Source organism: Ostrinia furnacalis, unplaced genomic scaffold, assembly GCF_004193835.3.
Source record: "Ostrinia furnacalis isolate ACB-3 unplaced genomic scaffold, ASM419383v2 OfSCF0629, whole genome shotgun sequence".
NCBI classification, from domain to species: Eukaryota; Metazoa; Arthropoda; class Insecta; order Lepidoptera; family Crambidae; genus Ostrinia; species Ostrinia furnacalis.
In genome coordinates, this window is record NW_021130868.1 from 646656 (window position 1) to 667777 (window position 21122).

At 43.6% G+C, this 21122-nt stretch overlaps 2 protein-coding genes across 2 annotated transcripts; one reads left to right on the top strand and one right to left on the bottom strand.

Moving 5' to 3' along the window:
• The first annotated feature begins 1031 nt into the window (after window positions 1-1031).
• LOC114366372 (uncharacterized) lies at window positions 1032-12286 on the top strand. The gene is made up of 8 exons (XM_028323233.1): window positions 1032-1104; window positions 3482-3627; window positions 4300-4416; window positions 5342-5576; window positions 6388-6591; window positions 7904-8178; window positions 8785-8872; window positions 12057-12286. Exons 2-8 carry the CDS (start codon window positions 3485-3487, stop codon window positions 12255-12257), a joined length of 1263 nt encoding a protein of 420 aa, XP_028179034.1. The 5' UTR covers window positions 1032-1104; window positions 3482-3484; the 3' UTR covers window positions 12258-12286.
• A 3805-nt stretch (window positions 12287-16091) lies between these two features.
• RpS21 (ribosomal protein S21) lies at window positions 16092-20111 on the bottom strand. Its single transcript, XM_028323234.1, has 4 exons — window positions 20014-20111; window positions 19872-19930; window positions 18036-18227; window positions 16092-16156 (listed from the first exon to the last, which is right to left on the bottom strand). Exons 2-4 carry the CDS (start codon window positions 19919-19921, stop codon window positions 16147-16149), a joined length of 252 nt encoding a protein of 83 aa, XP_028179035.1. The 5' UTR covers window positions 19922-19930; window positions 20014-20111; the 3' UTR covers window positions 16092-16146.
• Window positions 20112-21122: the final 1011 nt, after the last annotated feature.

Consider the following 21122-nt stretch of genomic DNA (forward strand, 5'->3'; position numbering starts at 1 on the left):
ATTGCACATCAGCTGGAATGAAATCGGAACGTGACTGGAGTGTAGACTAGAGATGAAATGCGAACGAATTGAAGACATTACAAATTAGCGCAATCGGGGCCCTGGTGTGGAGGCCTCGTGGTCCGACGACTTGGACGTGGTTTATTCGTCCAAGGCCGACGACCTTTATGGGACTATTCCCACTTCTTTTTCCCACCGCTGCAACTGATGTGTACCTTTAGCCAGGATCTACAGCTTGACCGCCTATAAAAAACCCACCCAGTGAAGGTCAAGTTTGTCCCGGAGAACCTCATAAAGGAGGGCGCTGAATGTAGGCTGCTACCGACTAAGTAGTCAACATGGAAATCATTGAGGCCTACGTCCAGCGGTGGACCTGTGGTTGAAATGATGCTGCCCTAAGTATAAGTAGGTACAAACAACATTGGGAAGTATAGAATAAAACCAAGAAAAACTTACCAGTGAGAAGTTCATGTTGTTTGTTGCGGGTCGACTGAGGAGCTCAGAATGCCGGCCTCAGCCGAAACACTGCTTTTATACCATTAGAAAACAGTTGGAGGTGCCTAAAAATGGTACAATTTGACGTTAATAGAACGTCCTTCACAAAATATACGATAATATTTACAAAATTTATACAACTGTACAAACTTAATCATTGTTTAGGTTATGTATTCAAATTTCGACAAAATCGACCAGTTATTACAAACTATTGTCCTTTTTACAATCGGTATAAAGTTGATTATTGAATGATATCGCCATCAATGATTACTGCGTATTTTCGGAAATAAAACACCTGTGCAACGACTCAGGAAGGATACAATGTAATATTTAAAATACATAGGTAAGTAAATAAACTTTAAAACACTTAATATGATAAGTACATTGTTTTGGATGAGTGGATACAGCGCGGTTTCAAGAGTTTTGTAAATCTAATTCAGCTATCCATACTCAGCACCCCACAACCTCCTTCTTCGAGGCCATAGGCTCAAGTGTCAGATCCGTCAGCAGTCTGGCGGATGACAGCTGCTGTCAGGTCCGAAGCTGACGCGGAGCGATGGCCCACGCGGCACCCGCACGCCTGGTCTGCTTTCCTCGGGGCTACAGCCAGTTAGTATTCTTATTTTATTACTCTGTGAAGTGTTCCCAGTTTTGTGACGTCAACCAAGGAAAACAAGTCCTACGGCAAACGCAGGCAGCCTCACTCCAATTTTGTATCTAATGGACTCACAGGGCAAGACTAGAGGTTCTACTGCTGATCGTCAATGAAACCCAATCGGCGAAGGTTTCGCAGTATCGGGGAATAACTGTTTCGGAACCTGCAATCAATTTAGTTAATCAGAACTCTCATATTCTTGTAAGGTGTTTCTTAGTCAAGTGCTCAAATGAAAGGTATATAGGTAAAGATTACCAATTTCTCTTGAGGATTCCAGGTGAAGCTCGCTTCCACCTTCAGTCTCACTTTGCATGAGGTAAGATGTAGGTCAAGAGCTCATCGTTGTCCAATAAAAAGTATAGAATTAACCGTTTTCGTTTGTGCACCTACTGAAGAAACTCTCATTAAGAAATTTATTTCACAATCTTTCGGGGTAGGGGAGCTACCTACCATAAAAAAAAATTTGTTTTTCAAAATTTTATTTTACCTTTTTGTCGGTGTGATTAATATACATGGGTCATTCCACCGGCCAAGAAAATTACGTGTCCGGGGCCAAAAAGTACCCGAATATCATAATATTTTAGTAACAAATATTTTTATCTAATAGTATAACTTTGGTTCTTGTTGTTAAACCACAGAGATAGTTAATAATAGTTAATTAAGTAATTTTAAAAAAATCGTAAGTCGTCAAAAATTGATTACCACGACGTGTCCGCGCTCCCGATTTCAGAACAAATTTGCTCGTATAAATTAATCCGTTATTATTACCGCTTTCAATGCTTATGTAATCGATTACTGATTAAATAAACACTGATAAATTAAATACGATATAACTATATGACTAAAAGGTTTTGTAAAATAACTATTTGAAGTTGTGTCCGGGCGTTAACCGTGATTACCCCGACACGTCACTAATGTGCGCCTACGTCCCTAGCTACGCAATTAAGAAACGATCTCTATCCTCCCCCGTGAACCTTTAGTGGTGGCCTGCGTGCCGAGGTGATCGGTAATGCAACTCGTCGCAGGATTTCGGAGTTATCGAGATAAGAATATGATTACCCCGACCTTGGTTCAGTGCACGATTGATTTACTCTATCCTGTTTTTTTAGGTTTCTTTACATGGAAAGTTCTTGAGAATGTACAGGAATAATGGTCCATGTAACCGCATTTTTGTGTATTAAAACATATGGGATTCAACTTACAGATTGGGCAGGGCTCAGGATAAACCTTAATTTTTTGACTACCCCGACCTTGATTACCCCGACTTTTGTCACCGAGTAATCAATAATACTGTAATTTTACTAATGAATGATTAACTAAATAACGTTTGATAAGCAAAATTACCATGTATGTTTTTTACTCTTTTACGCAACAACTACTTAACAGATTTTGTTGAAACTTTACAATATTGTCGTTTATACATCAAAATAACAAATGGCTAGTTATAATAACATTTATTTTACCATAACTTAAAAAAAAAACCTTAGAAAATAAGATATTTTGTTTTATTTTTGATTACTCTGACTCCCAACTTTGATTACCCCGACCATGAAAATTTTGATGTCGCATAACTTTTTATTCCTGCTTGCTACAGATGGGCCAATATAAAAAATATGCTCGTAATAATGTCTATTTTGAAATGTTTTACCTAAACTTACTCTAAATTCAAAAATAAAAAAGGTCGGGGTAATCAACAAAATAATCCAGATCCGGAGAATGACCGACATACCTCCACAAAATTACAGCTCTCTAGTGCCAATAGTTTCCAAGCAAAACCTCACACAGACAGACAGACATGTCGAAACTATAAGGGTTCCTTGTCAGGACTACGGAACCCTAAAAAGTGTGTTAAGTCGCCGTCGCTGGCCATCGGTGGCTGTGGTCGGTGGCCCATTTGCGCCGACACTAAACACTAAACTCGCCGGTCTGCGAGCACGTAGAATTTTGTCCAATGACCCCAAGCTACCCGCAATGAGTGTGCGAGCGCGACACCAACATAATTACGCGCGAGTGATAAGGATGGGTAGTTTGGGGTCATTGGACAAAATGTCGTCCGTTTGTTGTAGTGGTTCAGAACGGACTACTATGCCGAGAGGTCCCGGGTTCGATTCCCGGCCGGGCAGAAATTGAAATGATGAATTTTAATTTCTGTGGCGGGTCTGGGTGTTATTATGTATAATATGTATGTATTTAAAAAAAAAAAGTATATAAGTAGTATATCCGTTAAGCTAGCACCCATAACACAAGCATATTAATTGCTTACTTTGGGGCTAGATGGCGCTGTGTGAGATTGTCCAAAGATATTTATTTATTTTATTATTTATACCGCAGGTGATGTCGTCGTCCGACTCGTGGGCCGGCGGCGCGCGCGCGGCGGGCGACATCATCGACCTGGACCGCTTCATGCGCAGCGCGCGCCCCTCGCACGCCCCGCATGCCCCGCAGACGCACCACGCGCCGCTGCGGCAGGTACCCAGGTATACTGTCATCATCATCATCATCATCATTTCAGCCATAGGACGTCCACTGCTGAACATAGGCCTCCCCCAATGCTTTCCATGTTGATCTATTGGTAGCGGCCTGCGTCCAGCGTTGCACAGCGTGCTATGGAGAGGGCTATGCTTGGTGTTTCTTTGCGAGATCGAATCAGAAATGAAGAGATCCGTAAACGAACCAAAGTTGCTGACATAGCCCGTCGGATTAGCAAACTGAAGTGGCAATGGGCAGGGAAGGTATACTGTACCCATTAAAATCAAACTCGTAAAACTCATTTATTTTTGCAAATAGGCTTTTAAAAAGCACTTTTACACGTCCCAATATTAACCCTACCACTGCTTCGGGACAATAAATGGGCCAGTGCTGAGAAGAAGCAGCGCAAGCCACCGACTTAAATACTTAGTATAGTTGGCCGATAGTTGGGCCCGATTCTAATTTGTATAAAGAAACGACCGCAAATCGGTGTAATGTGCGCACTTTGAATACTGACTCCCCGACTAAAATATCAGCGGACGAAAAATCGATGGTCTGCGGCAGCCAGCAGCAGATTCTATACAACTCATGTTAAGGTTTCGCCACTGAGGGCCCCTCTGGCTAGGCCTTGGAGGCTAAGGCGGAAATAAGGCCTAATGAATTCCTTCTTTGTGCGTCAGGAGTGGTCTGGTGGTGGACGGCGGCGGCGCGCGCAAGCCCGGCTCCAGCGGCCAGCTGTCGCGCGACTCGGGGCTCTCCGACGGGAGCTACGCGCGCCGGCGCCGCAGGCCGCGCAGGTAAACATGCACTTCAGTTATATTCGCCGTGTGTCGCCCATACTTTGGTGTGCGTGCTCGCGTTTCGTCTCTGACAATTTCCCGCAGTGTATAAGATCGTTTCAGTGTATAGCGGAGCCCAAAGAAGCGGAGCGGCGACATTCGTCCGCAGCTCCGCCTCAGGTTAGAGGCTCGCTCACGAGCGAGCCTCTCTGGCTTTGAGGGATCCCCCAATTCCCTCCTCCAGTTGTTTTTTATAGAGGTTTTCTCAGAGAATTGCTCCTACCTTACCTAGTACCTTATTTACCTACCGACAGACAGTGGTGAGTGCCGATTGAGTTTTGCAGAAGATAAAACTGTGGGAATGAGGGCTATCGTTTTAGCGTTCACCAGTTTGCGCCACTGTAGAGTAAGGTCCTGTCACTTGCTAGTAGCGAAGACTGTGGCACTATCTGGTGAGTGCTAAAGTGGTAGGAGGACTATCGCATTTGCCCTCATCAAGATGGCGCCACTGTAGAGTAAGGTCCTGTCAATCGCCAGGGGTGCCAACTGTTAAGTATAAAAACGATAGCCCTCATTGCGTGAATGGTGTTCAAGATAGACTACAGACTGCAGACCGCAAACTGCGAGCCACCACGGTTTCTATGAAATGCTTCAGCTCCCATCGCACTCGGCCGTCAGTTTTGTGCTCGCAGACTTATACCTTTAAATCAGTCTTTCCCAAAGTGGGCGATAACGCCCCCTTGTGGGCGCTGCAGGCTTAAAGGGGGGCGGTAAGAGAGTTGTGTAGAGTCTTGGGAGACGTCATTTACTAGGAGGACTCTTAGACACCGACTAAGCACTCGACACTCGACTACAAATGGGGGCGCTAAAAAGAATTTATTCTCAAAGTGGGCAGTAGACAAAATAAGTTTGGGAATCGCTGCTTTAAATGATACTCATGCAGGCGTGCGAGTGGTGAGAGCGCAAGCCGAAGCCGATCGCGCGCGCCCGCGGCGGCGTCGGCGTCGGCGGCGTCGCTGCGCGCCTTCCGCACGGCGTGCTCGCGCGCACTGCGCGACCAGCAGCACGCCATCGCGCGCGTGGCGCAGCTGTGCGAGCGGCTGGCGGCGCGCGCGCCCTCCTCGGCTTCCACCAGCAGCCGCAGCACGCGCGACCCACGCAGGAAAGACAAACATCGGGTACTTAGTACTTATCATCATCATCATCATCATTTCAACCATAGGACGTCCACTGTGACTGAGTTTCTTGCGCTGCTTCTTCTCAGCACTGGCCCATTTATTTTATTGTCAAGAAGCAGCTTGGTAGGGTTAATACAGTGGGACGTATAAAGATGCTTTTAAAATAAACAAGTTTTATGAGTTTTTATGAGTTTCATAGGCTTCCCCTAATTAGGGTTGCCAGGCCAGGTCCCAAAACACAATTAGTGTCATAGCTCACGTGTGAATACTATATCACCGGTCGTCCAACAACCTGATGCGTGCGCTTCGTATTATTCTGTGGCTCGACTTTCACCTGGCGCGGCAGCCAAATGAAAAGCCGGACAGGCCGGACAAGACCGTAAAAAGCCAAACATGTCTTGTCATGTCTACCCCCAATGATTTCGTCCATCGGCCGTCAGTTCTGCGTACTATGTGCCATGCCCATAGCCACTTCAGCTTGCTAATCCGTCGGGCTATGTCAACGACTTTATTTCGGTTAAGGATCTCATTTCTTTTTCTCGTTTCTCTTTCATATAGAAGCGGGTACTTAGCATAAATAGCGGAATAGAGCTGAGCGAGCGAGATCTCACTAGCAGCAACACTGTGTGATAAAAAGAAATGCGTGATGCCGTCGCTGTCACGTCAAACGAAACCGTTTTTGCTACTATTTGACAGTTCGTTAGCACTCGTTGGCACGTTGAAAATATGAGCTCTGTTGAATTTTGGGACAACCCGTAGCGCGTAGGTGCGTACCTACCATTTCTTTATTAAACCATTACCTCATATTCAGACAGACGAATGCAAGACCTACAAGATAATCATGACGAAACTGGACGAGTTGAACCGACTGTTCAACGCGCGCGCGCGCAGCCCCGCGCCGCGCCCGCTGCGTCCGGCGCGCCCGGACACCACGTCCGGCTCCGTGTCCGTGTCCGACAAGCTGGTCGCCACGGAGCCGGAGCCGAGGGTCAAGACTGTGGTGCCCCTCACTCAGGTTACACGTTGTCTTTGGTACAATTAGGCTGAGTTGCACCACCTAACTTTAACCGTGCTTTTTGTATGGAGTTTGACAGATTTTTAAAGATAAAGCAAGATGGTGCAACCCAGCCTTAGTGTCAAATAGTTCGTCACACCAGGCCTGTTCATCTCCGCGAGTTTACATCGAAAACAAAACTCGCACGATGGCCCACCTACAGGATACTATTCAACAAGGCCTCACATACGAGCGAACATTGACTCACGCACGCGTATTCTTGTGTATGATGAAAGAAAATAAAGAAAATGGTGTACTAAATACTGTGCAGTATTTAACTGCCTAAATAATAATAAAAACACAGAATGTACATTTTTAAGTTGCCTCAAGACACTGAGAGGTAAATAAGTAGTTAACATTATTCATGATAATTCATGCTAAATCATGTATTTCCTCCGCCATTTTCCGCAGTTTGGCACCTCACGTCACATGATTTTACCGAAGTCAGCCCTATAGCTTCGGCGCAATGCCGATCACTGACGTTTGTCAACAAAATGGTGCTTGACTCTTGAGACAAGCTAAATTACACCATATTGTTAATGACATTGAGCATACATTTTTTTAAATACCTTCGCGAAGTAAAACTTCTGTACGTAGTACTTATTATTATTCTGTGGTCACACCCAGTGACCAAAAAGACCTTATTTCAATCGTAACAAAGACATGTTGCGAACTTTTTGTCTACTTTGAGTGGCACGAAGTATTTGACGCTGAATCTACTCAGAAAACGTAGCAAGTATATAGTTTCAAGTTGCTCTTTATAATTACTAGGAGTCATCAGGTCAGGAAAAATGTTACAGTGACAACAGCCGAAATTGTTGTAGGATGAATGAAAGGCAACTCTAATTTCTTCCATATCTCAGCAAAAAAGCATAGGAAGTCCCCCTGGTAGATGGAACGACGACCTAGAGAAGATGGCTGGCAATAGCCGAATGAAAAGTAGGATCGAGCTATGTGGCGTTTTTGGCAGCACTCTTCTAGCAGTAGACTTTGCTACGTTAAGTAGACAAATCAAAATGAATGTGATTAAATGAAAAATATCTAAAGCCCGGTCCGTGAGCAGCACGTAGAATTTTGTCCAATGACCCCTAGCTACCCATCCTTATCGCTCGCGCGTAATTATATTGCTGTCGCGACTGTGCGACGGGCGCCCGCAGTGAGTGTGCGAGCGCGATAGCAACATAATTACGCGCGAGCGATAAGGATGGGTAGCTAGGGGTCATTGGACAAAATTCTACGTGCTCACGGACCAGACTATACATTATCATTGTAGATCCCAACAAAACACATGGAGGCAAAGTGGAAGCCCGAATCGAGCGCGTCGCGGCTCGTGGAGCGCGCCGTGGGCAGCGAGTCAGTGCGCTCGGGCGCGCTCGGCGAACGCTCGGCCACGCTCGGCGAGCGCTCGGCCACGCTCGGCGAGCGCTCGCGGCGCTGCTCTCGGCTGGCGACGCTTCGAGCAGTCACCAACGCGCCGACGCTCGACATCGCACCGCACGACGCTCTGCCCAGGAGGACGAGGGAGTCTCCCAACATCGTCACAGAAAGGTAAACATTTTATACTTTGAACTAAAGCCTGGTCCGTGAGCACGTAGAATTTTGTCCAATGACCCCAGCTACCCATCCTTATGGCTCGCGCGTAATTATGTTGCTGTCGCGCTCGCACACTCACTGCGGGCGCCCGTCGCACAGTCGCGACAGCAATATAATTACGCGCGAGCGATAGGATGGGTAGCTTGGGGTCATTGGACGTGCTCACGGACCAGGCTTTAGCGGCTGCCCGCGACTTCGTACGCGTGGATCCCGTTTTACACCCTTAGGGGTGGAGTTTCGTAAAATCCTTTCTTAGCGGATGCCAAACTTGGAGCCATCAGTAGCTACTTAAAACTAAGAATTAATATAAGATTCATACGATTACCTAATAATATTTGAGTTAAACTTCTCTAGTTTTTTTATGTAAGACAAGGCAGGTACCTAGTATTTGACCGCAATCGCACCTGGTGTTAACTTTTATGTGATGCTGGTTCCTTGGTAACATCATAGGAAACCTACCTAAATGGCGATAATTTTTAAAGTTTCCTCAAAAACATTCTGATAAGGTTCTCTTACGTTGAGTTGTCCACAAACAGAGTTCAATCCGTGAAATGTTTGCAGTGTCGTGAAATGCGAGTCCAGCAATGAGGACTCCAGCTCCAGCGTCTGCGATCCTCACTGTGGCTTTGATTTAGACAATCCTGTACATGTAAGTTCGTAATAATAATACAAAATAATAATAAATACTTAAGCCGTGTGGTGACGGCAGAGTAGAATACATTTGTCACCAACCCCTACTCTTCCCGCGGGTGTCGTAAGAGGCGACTTAGGGACTACACATCAAACAGAGAATGGGCAGCAGCGCTCTCTGAAAAACATCAATCTTTTAAACTGCGCTCTCCAACCCGCCTGCCAAGCGTGGAGATTATGGCAAAACCCTCCACTATAGTGGAGGATGCTCATAGTCCAGCAGTGGACTGTAAAGGGCTGTTGATGATGAATAATAAATAGTTATCCGTGCTCTCGCACTACCAGACAGCAAGAGAGGCAGAGGACGACCGCTTGCTACATGGAGGTCCACTATGTCAAAGGATTTGAAACAGGCCCAGCTGAACGAAGAGACAACCCAGGATCGAGCGATCTGGCGTATGAGAACGAGGAGGGCCCACCCCAAATAATGGGAAGAGGCACGGAAAGAAGAAGAATAACATATCCGTGCAAGGAACTGGGATGCATTTGGTTACTGAAATGTGTATCTTTTTTTGCAACACAAGGCAGGTATAATTTGACCGCAATCGCATCTGATGTTAGTGAAATGCAGTCTAGGATGATACCTTGATATCTGCCATGCAAGTGCCTATTCTCTCTCACCTTGAAAAGGCCGGGATTATAGTATTCGGGAAAACAGCAGCAGGTAGCGAATTCCAGTCCCTAGCTGTTGCTGTTCGCATTGTAAGAGTTATCGCGAGCTGGTGGGAATGTTAACGGACAGCGGTCGAACGAGAGGTGGGAATAGTCCCGTACCTTTTTTAATATTCTAGCATTTGTCCCACTACTCCCAGGCCTCCCACGATCTCGTGATGGTGCCTGGATGCGGGCGGCGCAGGAGCGATTTTGAGCGAGGCCTTCGTCCAGCAGCGGACGTCATTCGGCTGAAATAAACGAGCGTAGCATTTGCCAACCATTGTTGCTTCACGAGCTCATCTTGCTGCAGCAACCGCTGCACGTTCTTTAATATTCTAGCATTTGTTCCACTCCCAGACCTCCTACGCGTCCTACTAGGTGGACCGACGATCTGGTGAAGGTCGCGGGAAGAACCTGAATGCGGGCAGCACAGAGCGGTCTTTGTGGAAATCCTTGGGGGAGGCCTTTGTCCAGCAGTGGACGTCATTCGGCTGAAACGAACGAACGTAGAATTTGTCAATAATTTCTTGCATCGAATCACGAAAAGGCGTAACTGATTTTTGTCAATTTTACAGAAGCGACGTTTAAAGATAATTTGAAGTGTGGAAAAATGCATTTCGGGTCCTTTTTACCTGTCAATACTGGCTTCCTGAAAAAGAATTCAGTTACGACCTTTTGTGAGGTTATAAAATGCATGTTTTTTAATAGTACCTAGTCAAGAATGAGGGTTTTCGCGTATGAAAGATCCGCTAGATGGCGGGACGTGGATGTGGGGTCTAACTGCTGCGTGATTGGTGGATTTTGACATATCTGTCAATATCATGTCAAAAATAACCAATCATGCAGCATTTGGAGCTCGCGTCTACGTATTGCCATCTCAGCAGTGGCGGCGTAAGGCGTAGGCGACGTGGGCCACCGCCTACGGCCTCGCGGAACAAGGGGCCTCCCGCATCAAAAATTTTGAAACATTGACTATTAAATATAAATTATTGATAGCTAAACAATAAAAAAAATTTTTTTTCCAAACAAATTCAGCCATAATCAAACACAAAATTAAGCAACAACACGGTTTTAAGTGACAAACATTATTCTTTGGCGCAAAATTCCTTTAAAAATAAACACTGAATCAAGAAATCAGAAACTGTCAATGAATAGACCATTGACCCGTTTTTTTTATTATTTCATAAAATCCGTCTTCAGGTCGCCACAGAACAAGGCCTCGCGAAATCTGTCTTGCCCACATCAAATTTAGGTCTTGCCCCGCCACTGGCCATCTGGCGGATTTTTCATACGCGAAAACCCTCATTGATACGCCTTTTCGGCCGTTTGGTGTAGTGGTTCGAAACGGACTACTATTCCGGAGGTTGCGGGTTCGATTCCCGCACAGTACAAACATTTGTGTGCATGAACAATGAACATATTTGTTTGTATTGGACTGGGTGTTTTCTATGTATAACTAGCTGACCCGGCGAACTTTGTTCCGCCTTAATGGCAATAAATAAGCAGACTTTTTTTTTTAATTTCGAACGGGATAAAAAATCCTATGTCCTTCTCCTGGCTCTAAACTACCTCCCTGACAATTTTCAGCTAAATCGGTTCAGCTGTTCTTGAGTTATAAGTGGAGTAACTAACACGACTTTCTTTTATATATGTACTAGCTGACCCGGCGAACTTTGTTCCGCCTTAATGGCAATAAATAAGCAGACTTTTTTTAATTTCGAACGGGATAAAAAGTATCCTATGTCCTTCTCCTGGCTCTAAACTACCTCCCTGACAATTTTCAGCAAAATCGGTTCAGCCGTTCTTGAGTTATAAGTGGAGTAACTAACACGACTTTCTTTTATATATATAGATATAGATAATATGTATGTATTTACAAAAAAAAAAGTATTTAAGTATGTTTATATCCGTCGTCTAGTACCCATAGTACAAGCAGGCCTGGCTCACTCCGCGCGGTACATCCGATAATTACCTACAGCGAAGCGCCCCGCCGGCGGGTATTATATCAGTCGAGTGTCACGCGCGCGCTCGTCAGGACGCTGGCGTGCGTTGTAGTATGATGATTATAATTCTATGTTGTTGTTGTTGTTGTTGTTTCAGCCAAATGACGTCCACTGCTGGACAAAGGCCTCTCCCAAGGTTTTCCATAATGAATGCATACTTACCTACATACGTACCTCATTACAAATAAGTAGATTAATTATTTTTTCACTAGACAGCAACCCTAACAGCGTAAGAAGAGTTCAGAGGCACGCGATAGAAAGAGACAAAACTTGTAGGTGAATAAAATTGTAGGTACGTAGTGCTGTGCGAGCTGAATTCCACTGTATCGCGTCGTAGCAAGACTCGCATTTATTTAAATCGTCTTGCGGAGTAATCCTTCTGTACCTGTACTATTACTTATTCTGTGGTACAAGCTTTGCTTAGTTTGGGACTAGAAGCGCAGTGTAAAATGTCCAAGGCTATAAAGGCTATTCATCTTGCTGCAGCTGTATGCGCAAGCGAAGCGGCTGCAAGCGCTGCACGCGACGACGCACCGGCGCGCACGTAGTTCAGACGCGGACGGACGCGGGGCGGGGGCGGGCCCGCGGCGGTCGCTGTGCGGCGCGTGTCGCGGCTACTGGCGCTCGTTGCGGCACTACCTCGCCGCGCAGATATTCTGCTGCCCGATGGACGCGTGCCCTTGTTGATAGTTTTTTTAGACGTGCTTTTAATAAAGATTTACTCTTGAGTCTGTGTTTTTATATGCTTATCTGCCACTTTTAGTTAGAGGTATCTGTCTGAGGTCTGGTCTGCGAGCACGTAGAATTTTGTCCAATGACCCCAAACTACCCATCCTTATCGCTCGCGCATAATTATGTTGCTGTTGCGCTCGCACCCTCACTGCGGGCGCCCGTCGCACAGTCGCGACAGCAATATAATCACGCGCGAGCGATAAGGATGTGTAGCTTGGGGTCATTGGACAAAATTCTACGTGCTCACGGACCGGGCTTTAGCTAACTTATGATGGTGAAGAAGAAGTCAAAACCGTTAGGTAAAACATCAACAGGCATAAGCATCATTGAATCGCATTGGATGAAGGAAATGAGGTTCAGAGATTAAAACTATAATTATCCTCTCAGCTCGCTTCCACCTTCGGCCTGATCATCACTTCCCATCAGATGAGATACAGGCCAAGAGCTTCCTCGTTGTGGATTAAAACAGTATTGTCTTCTAATATGGCCCTAATCCCAACTAATATTATAAATGCGAAAGTAACTCTGTCTGTCTGTCTGTCTGTTACGCTTTCCCGCTTAAACCTCGCAACCGATTTTGATGAAATTTGGCATAGGGATAGTTTGAGTCCCGGGAAAGAACATAGGATAGTTTTTATCCCGGTTTTTGAAACAGGGACGCGCGCGATAAAGTTTTTCTGTGACAGACAAAATTCCACGCGGGCGAAGCCGCGGGCGGAAAGCTAGTATTCCTTAATAAATAACGGTGAATCTGATTACCTCTGGTTCGAGTCCTGGTTAAGATATCATTAAAAATAGAGAGGGCTGTATATTTCTGGGTTTGGCACATACTTACAGCTCAACAAGATGAGGAATAGTAGGGAAAGGTGGCTTATTGTTAAGCAAGCTAGGTAGTAGCCCGCCTCTATGCCGGCCTCAGGAGAAGCAGCGAATATAAACAAAACTCAACGGCATCTCAACGGCGTTATTACAGAAGCTGCAATGTGCAAACCTCTTTACGAACAGCACAACCAAACTTCACAGAAGAATGACAGCTCCTCTCAGAACTGGCACCTCACAAAAAAAAGTATCAGCTTTGACAGCAAGTCAGAAACAGAACAATTGAAATTTTCGGCCATGTCACCAGCAAAATTACCTGCTAAATACAAAACTAATAACAACAACATGTAGTGAGGTGCCCATGGGAGATCTCTAAGTACTCAGCAAATATGAAGTATTCACAGACCGGACTCTGGTTGCTGCTTTGTCTACTGATACAGGTCAGTCGGTGACAGGTGCCTCCGAGTGATTGCCTTTCAGCGACCAAGACCAGCTGATCTAGTGACTGTGAGAAAGTAAAACTGCTTCTAGCTTGTTTCAGTTTAGTACTCGCAGATGGAAATTAGCAACACTGTTCTATCGCAAGTTGAAACACTTTGGATTTCTGCTAAACTTACTTTACCTCTACTTTTCTGTCTTAATAGCTAGGCATTCATGTGGATTTTTAACGTTTAATTATGTATAAGGTCCTCGACTAAATCAAAACGTACGAACTTCCACATAACCAAATAAAATAAGTATTAGGTAAGTAAGTATATCGGTTGCCTACCTACTTATCTACTATGTAGAGTTTATAAGATCATTGTGAGATTATTCCTATTAGGTACGATTGGTAATTTCATACTTACTTAATAGCTAAGTAGGTGGTGTTTAGGTAACTACCTTACTACGTTTCATCATACATTTCTGTTGTGGTTCTAATTTTGTAATCCATACACCCACCTAAGTACTTAGCAGCAATGCAAAATCAACACAGCTTAACTTCTTCAATGAGATAAATTGGACCTTGAAGAGCAGTCAACGTTAGAGCGTTTGCAACACCTAGTAAATGCGCTAATATGGTAAAGCAATAAGCGATAGAATATTGAGTATCGGTCGTTGCAGGTGGTCGGCGCCCTCGCGTGCAAGAAGAAGTCGTCGTGCCGTCCGCCGCGCTGCCCGGGCGGCTGCAAGCCCAAGTACTGGTAGGAGCGACCAGCCTGCCCCGACTAGCTATTATGGTACTTTTTTTAATAATATCAATAAATTAAATTCAGCTAAAATGCTTATGTTATGGGTTGGCAAAGTAAGTAGTCCAGCGGCAGCGGGATTCGAACCTGCGTTCCTCGGATCACGATCGGTCAGTCCGACGACACCTTCTCCTGTCGGCTGTTGTCGAATTATCTAAGTATTATTTATTATGGATTATCTAAAATGTTTTACATAAGTTATCTTGCCCGAATACTATCGTACTATACCAATATAACAAGAGTAAGGCGATTATCACACTGCACCGCGCTCCGCGGGACGACAGATTTAATCATTGTATGCAAGTAGGTACGTCAGTTTGTATAGAAAACACGCGCGGCACAACACACTGACAACCCGTCTGCGCGCGGGATTCTTTATATGTAGCCACGCGGACCGCGGTGCAGTGTGATAATCGCCTAAAAGGTGCTCAAGAGTAACATTACTCCTACACCCAGAAGCAGCTTAAAATTTAACGCCCGTGTAATTGCTATAACGTTTTGCGTAGGAGCCGGTGTTTGCTCCTATGCCCAGAAGCGCCATAATGTTTCACGTCTATGTAATTGCTGTAACGTTTTCCGTAGGAGCCAGTATCTGCTGCTATGCCCAGAAGCTCCATAATGTGTCACCCGTGTGTAAATGCTGTAACGTTTTCCGTAGGAGCCGGTGTCTCGGGCGTGGTCGGCGTGGGCGGTGTGGTGGTGGCTGGTGTGGCTGGTGGCGGCCGCGAGCGCGTGCAACAAGAAGACCATCTGCCGCCCGCCGCCCGGGGGCAAGCCGGGCTGCGGGGGACGCGGGAAATGGTGAGCTACTTTGATGAATCTAAGACCTAAGAAACTCCGCAGTAGACTTATGCCCGTTTTCACCATCAATCCCTAATTTTTAAGTTAACACATAACAGGATAGTTTTGTTTTCTTAGGGGTCATTTTGAAAATTAGGGATTGATGGTGAAAACGGGCATTACTTAGTCGGCCAATAGTTGGGTCGCGCTTTAATCAGTATGAACAACATGTATGGAAGTGCATACAATACCGATTTGGTATGATGGGCCAATTCCTCCTACAAATTGGTGGTTGGAAGTTTTAATTTGCGGGGTCTCTAACTTTGTTCTTTGTATCCACGTGCAACCAATATCTAGTCTGCAAATACATAGATCCAGTTATTTTTTTGTCTGTTAATTTGTGTCCACATAGACATATGAGGACTCCTATTGGTACCTACTGGTATTCTGGGAGTTGGGACGACAACAAAGTCAAAAATAATTTGATCACTCACTTTTTTGAATTATTCTCTAGTTTGGGTTCGAGATTCGAATACTAATACTAGCTAAGACATGCATCATTTGACTGAAGCTAGTGAGTTCCACGGATTTTAATTCGTGTGACCCACCTGGGAATAGAACTCGGAAGTTATATCTGTCTTAAAAATTATATCACTGATTTGTAGTTTATTTATTAATTTTTAAGGAGCTTGTCTAGTATGAATACTGATAAATGTGTATCTTTTCTTCTCTCCACAGATTCAATCGAGCCCCAATCAGAAACAAGTGTTGTCAAGGTTTTGAACATGTATCTATAGCGACATTTACAGAACTTGACTTTTTATCTAATTTACATTTCCAAAAAAAATGTTATTAACAACTTAAAAATTAATTGAAATGTAAACAAATACTAAAATAATATGTAACTTGTGCATTTATCTTGTGATATTAATAATAAGGCCATAATAAATTAAATACTGCATAAGTTTTGTGATTTTTTTTTATTTTTCCTTAAAAATAGTGCTCCTTACAATCCATTAGTAATTCCTGAAACAAAATACATAAGGTTAATAACATTTTAAGCATGCCCAACTCAATGATATCAATGACTATACTTTTTAAGTTGAAGATGAGAAGTTGTCATATAGTTTAAACTAGATTTCACAGAGAATCGTTATCGCTCGCGTCCCTGTATAAAAAACCGGGATAAAAACTATCCTATGTCCTTACCTGGGACTCAAAATATCTCTATGCCAAATTTCATGAAGATCGGTTTAGTGGTTTAGGTGTCAAAGCGACACAGACAGACAGTTACTTTCGCATTTATAATATTAGTAGAGATTAAAAAAACAACTGTTCTTCTGTTGTAATCGGGTAAAAAAAACTATTATAATTAATGATCAATTATTATTAACTTTCACATCTTTCAGTCTTTATAAAACAATATTAATTAATTATTAAGTACCTACAAACGTTGCATTGTAAACTTTTTGGCTACATTGGGTGGTCCAAACTAACGCTAACTATACAGTGACACCTCCCAGCGTACCCTCTGTTTCTTTGGACACAATAAGCAGTATCTAAGGCATTGCCTGGAGAAACAAATTATCTTGGGACAAATGGAAGGCAGACGCGCTCGGGGCAGGGCACTGACGAGATGGTCGGACGCGGTGAGGAAGACGGAGAATAAAGGGGCCGAGGACTGTCTCTCTTTCATGCCTAAACCACTGAACCGATTATGATGAAATTTGGCATAGAGATAGTTTGAGTCCCAGGAAAGGACGTAGGATAGTTTTTATCCCGGTTTTTGAAACAGGGACGCGCGCGATTAAGTTTTTCTGTGACAGACAAAATTCCACACGGGCGAAGCCGCGGGCGGAAAGCTAGTAAATAAATAAATCTTTGGATGATTTCACACAGCACCAGCTAGCCCCAAAGTAAGCAACTTAATGCTTGTGTTATGGGTGCTAGCTTAACGGATTATTTCAATTTCTGCCCGGCCGGGAATCGAACCCGGGTCCTCTCGGCATAGTAGTCCGTTCTGAACCACTACACCAAACGGCCGACTATAAATAAACTCATCATCATCATCATTTCAGCCATAGGACGTCCACTGCTGAACATAGGCCTCCCCCAATGCCTTCCACGCTGATCGATTGGTAGTAGCCTGCATTCACCGCCTTCCTGCTACCTTTATCAGGTCGTCGGTTCACCTTGTGGGTGGACGTCCTATGCGTTTTCCGGTACGCGGCCTCCATTCCAGAACCTTGCTGCTCCATCGGCCGTTAGTGCCCTGCCCATTGCCACTTCAGCATGCTAATCCGTCGGGCTATGTCAGCGACCAGTTCGTTTACGGATCTCCTCATTCCTGATTCGATCTCGTAAAGAAACACCAAGCATAGATAATTTGTCGGCCGTTTGGTGTAGTGGTTAGAAATGGACTACTATTCCGGAGGTTGAGGGTTCGATTCTCGCACAGTATAAACATTTGTGTGCATGAACATATTTGTTTGTATTGGACTGGGTGTTTTCTATGTATAATAATAATATGTATGAATTAAAAAAAAAAAAGTGTTTAAGTATGTTGATATCCGTTGTCTAGTACCCATAGTACAAGCTTTGCTTAGTTTGGGACTAGAAGCGCAGTGTAAAATGTCCAAGGATATTTATTATTATAATAACTAGCTTTCCGCCCGCGGCTTCGCCCGCATGGAATTTTGTCTGTCACAGAAAAACTTTATCGCGCGCGTCCCTGTTTCAAAAACCGGGATAAAAACTATCCTATGTTCTTTCCCGGGACTCAAACTATCTCTATGCCAAATTTCATCAAAATCGGTTGCGAGGTTTAAGCGGGAAAGCGTAACTAACAGACAGACAGACAGACAGAGTTACTTTCGCATTTATAATATTAGTTGGGATAACTCACTTGACTAATATCCCGTCCCGCTTGGTGAGGCGCACGATGCAGTCGTCGGACTCGCCCATGCGGCGGATGGCGCCGCAGACCACGTAGATGCGAGCCGAGTCCAGGGCGCGGCCCGACGCCGGGTCCACGTCTGCCAGCACCAGCTGCACCGACGCGTGGTCCTTCGCGTGGATGAGGCGGTTGCTGGCCGAGCTGCGAATTTATTGGTTCGGTGAGCTTAGCAGAACTGGTTTAGGCCCAGAACAGATGGTGAAACGCAACTGCAACTTTGTGACGATACTGATGAATGAAACTGAAAGTTTCAAACTAATCGCGTCATGTGTGGTCTCTCAACGGACGCTATGGCAGAAACTTAGATGCAACTCAAAAGTAACTAGCAGTTGCAGTTTCGTTCAGTTGCGTTTCACCGTCTGTTCTGGGCCTAAAAAGATTATGAGACATGTAAAGGCTCCTTAAGAAGAGCAAATATATTCGATAATTTGTAAGTACTATTTAATAGTTATTTATTTATTTAATGTTGGTCTAAGTAGTACCTACATGTTTGAGCCATTTGACGCTAGGTCCGTGGGGACCGAGTGCTCATCGCCTGTACAGGGAATTAGCCAAGCAGCCGATTGACTGTACAGGTGATAGAAGAGCTACCGCATTTCTTGGCCAACGAATCAGTTTGGCCATGCAGTCAGCTTTCTGGGCACCATGTCGCGTTGTTTGGACAGCGATTTGGGACATATTTTTTATTTGTAAATATTTAGTCTATGTAGGTTAATTATTTGTATTATTCTTAATCTCTTAATTCTATACTTTTAACACAATTTATGACAATACAATACAGGTTAAAATAAAAATAAAAAGACAAATACATGTTAATAGGGCGCCCGCTCAGTTTTAGATGGGACACCTTGTAAGATGTCCCAACACTGATTTTCAGTAGGAAGGATATAGGATTCAAATGGTGAAGGAATATTTCACATCGGTCCAGTACTTTCAGTGCCTCAGTTCAAAGAAATATTTCCTCTTTAAAATATTTTATAAGTGTACAGTAGAATCTCGATTATCCGGACTTCGATTATCCGGATATCCGATTATCCGGATATCCGATTATCCGGACTCATTCTTCACAGTTTCTAATTACCGATTCCGGGTCTGGACCCATAAAAACCGAAGGTGCCGCCACCGTAACATGGTACGGACGTCTTCTTAGTTCATTATTAAAAGAAATGGATGACCAATTGTCTAAAATTTTGATTTTTAGACTCTAAAATGATGTATTGAAAACCCTTTCTATTGTAAAAAGTTGATTATTGTTTGATTTTACTTTGAAATTGATTATCCGGATTTTCGATTATCCGGAACACCCCTGGTTTTCATTGATCCGGATAATTGGGATTCTACTGTAGATGTTGATGTGTAAATAAATGTAATTAGGACTAGAATGACAACCATATTGTATACAGACTGCATGACAAGGCTGGTGGTGCAGCTAAATTTGTTCTGCCGAAATACAGTTCAGTAACCTTGTAAACAACTTTTGACAGAAGCAGCATGATAAACATTACCATACAATTTGCATTTTTTATAGAAATTGCAATAATTTAGTTGAATTTAAACCGTGAAACATTGTGGTGAAACGTGAAACAAAGAGATTTACATAGAAACACGCGGCAAGATGTGACACGATCGTGCAACAAGGATACTAGTATTTCATAGAAAATACTACATAAACCGCTTTAAATGAGCTTGCTAACACCATACAAATACTTTGATAATTGTTTTGCATTGGGAATATTAAAATAACATGCTAATCTCGAGACAATAACCTAAAACGTGTGCACTCACCATTTCCTCGGGCAGTACAGGTCAACAAATTCTCCAGCGTCGTTTTGCATTTTGGATATCTGAAATGTGAATTTCCACGTTAACACTAAACAATAATCACCGTTTACCACTGAATTATTTCCAAGAATATTGAGAAACTAACCTAAAATCGCACACGGATCGTAGAAATGACAGAAGCGAAAGAATGAAAAATGGCGGCTGCAATAGTGATGTCCTTTCGTAACGCAATGCCCATTATTTTGTACCGGTTCTTCTATTAGGTACCTGTCAGTTTTAATTGATAACTAAATTTAATAAAGTTTTAATTTAAACGAGAGATTAATAACTTTCAAAGCTGTGTGTGGTATATTAAAATTTAATAATTAAAAATCAATTTATCAATACTAGTCAATGTGTACCAGCTTTATTTCTAAAGTAAGAAACTTAGTGAAATGGAACGTGTTTCATTAAGTTTCATTAGAATTTTCCCAAAAGGCAAAGGCATAATACGCTGTACAGCCAAGTCTTAAGTTTTAATATGGATCCTAATGGACCACATGATGTATAATTAATGATGATAGATGATAATAAATATTATTATTTCATTGAGTTTCAGTAAGAATAGGCGCACACCGTTGATTTTTCGTCGGCCGATAGTTTAGTCGGGCAGTTGATCAGTATGGGCAGTATGGGCATGTATGGGAGTGCGCCATAGAGTTATTCATACTACGCCGATTCGATTTGGCCGATTCTTCATACAATTTAAAATCGGGCACAACTATCGGCCAACTAAAAATCAACGGTGTGCGCCTACTCTTAAGATGAGGCGCTTAATTGAGACTTTACACGGACTTTTTGAGATTTGAATAGGTCCTTTGAAATGACTTAGGGGCCATTTTGGTTTAGGGATCCGTTTGCGAAATATTGGACAAATAAAAAAATCGCTTAATGGAGCGAAGTAGAAGTAGAAGATAAAAAACGGCCAAGTGCATTTCGTGCCACGCGCATTGTACGAGTAGGGTTCCGTAAGACTAACGCCCGTATTCACAAACATTACTATGAGGTCTCACAGTGCGCGTTGACGCACAGGGTGACACACGAACCAATCACAGAGCTCTATTCAACGCTGTGCGTTTGATTTGTTGCTTCACTTAAGAAAGCATCGTTTGGGAATACGGGCGTTAGTTGCCCGTCGTTACCTCAATATAGTTTTTTTGGATATTGTTTTTCAATGTAAGGTTTGACGCGTTTTATACAAGCATTTTTTTACTT

Coding starts and splice junctions, on each gene's coding strand:
- LOC114366372 (XM_028323233.1), top strand. CDS start 3,485: ATGTCGTCGTCCGACTCGTGGGCCGGCGGCGCGCGCGCGGCGGGCGAC. Junction 4,417..5,341: donor CGGCGCCGCAGGCCGCGCAG/GTAAACATGCAC, acceptor ATACTCATGCAG/GCGTGCGAGTGGTGAGAGCG. Junction 8,873..12,056: donor ATTTAGACAATCCTGTACAT/GTAAGTTCGTAA, acceptor ATCTTGCTGCAG/CTGTATGCGCAAGCGAAGCG.
- RpS21 (XM_028323234.1), bottom strand. CDS start 19,921: ATGCAAAACGACGCTGGAGAATTTGTTGACCTGTACTGCCCGAGGAAA. Junction 18,228..19,871: donor CTGTACTGCCCGAGGAAATG/GTGAGTGCACAC, acceptor ATAAATTCGCAG/CTCGGCCAGCAACCGCCTCA.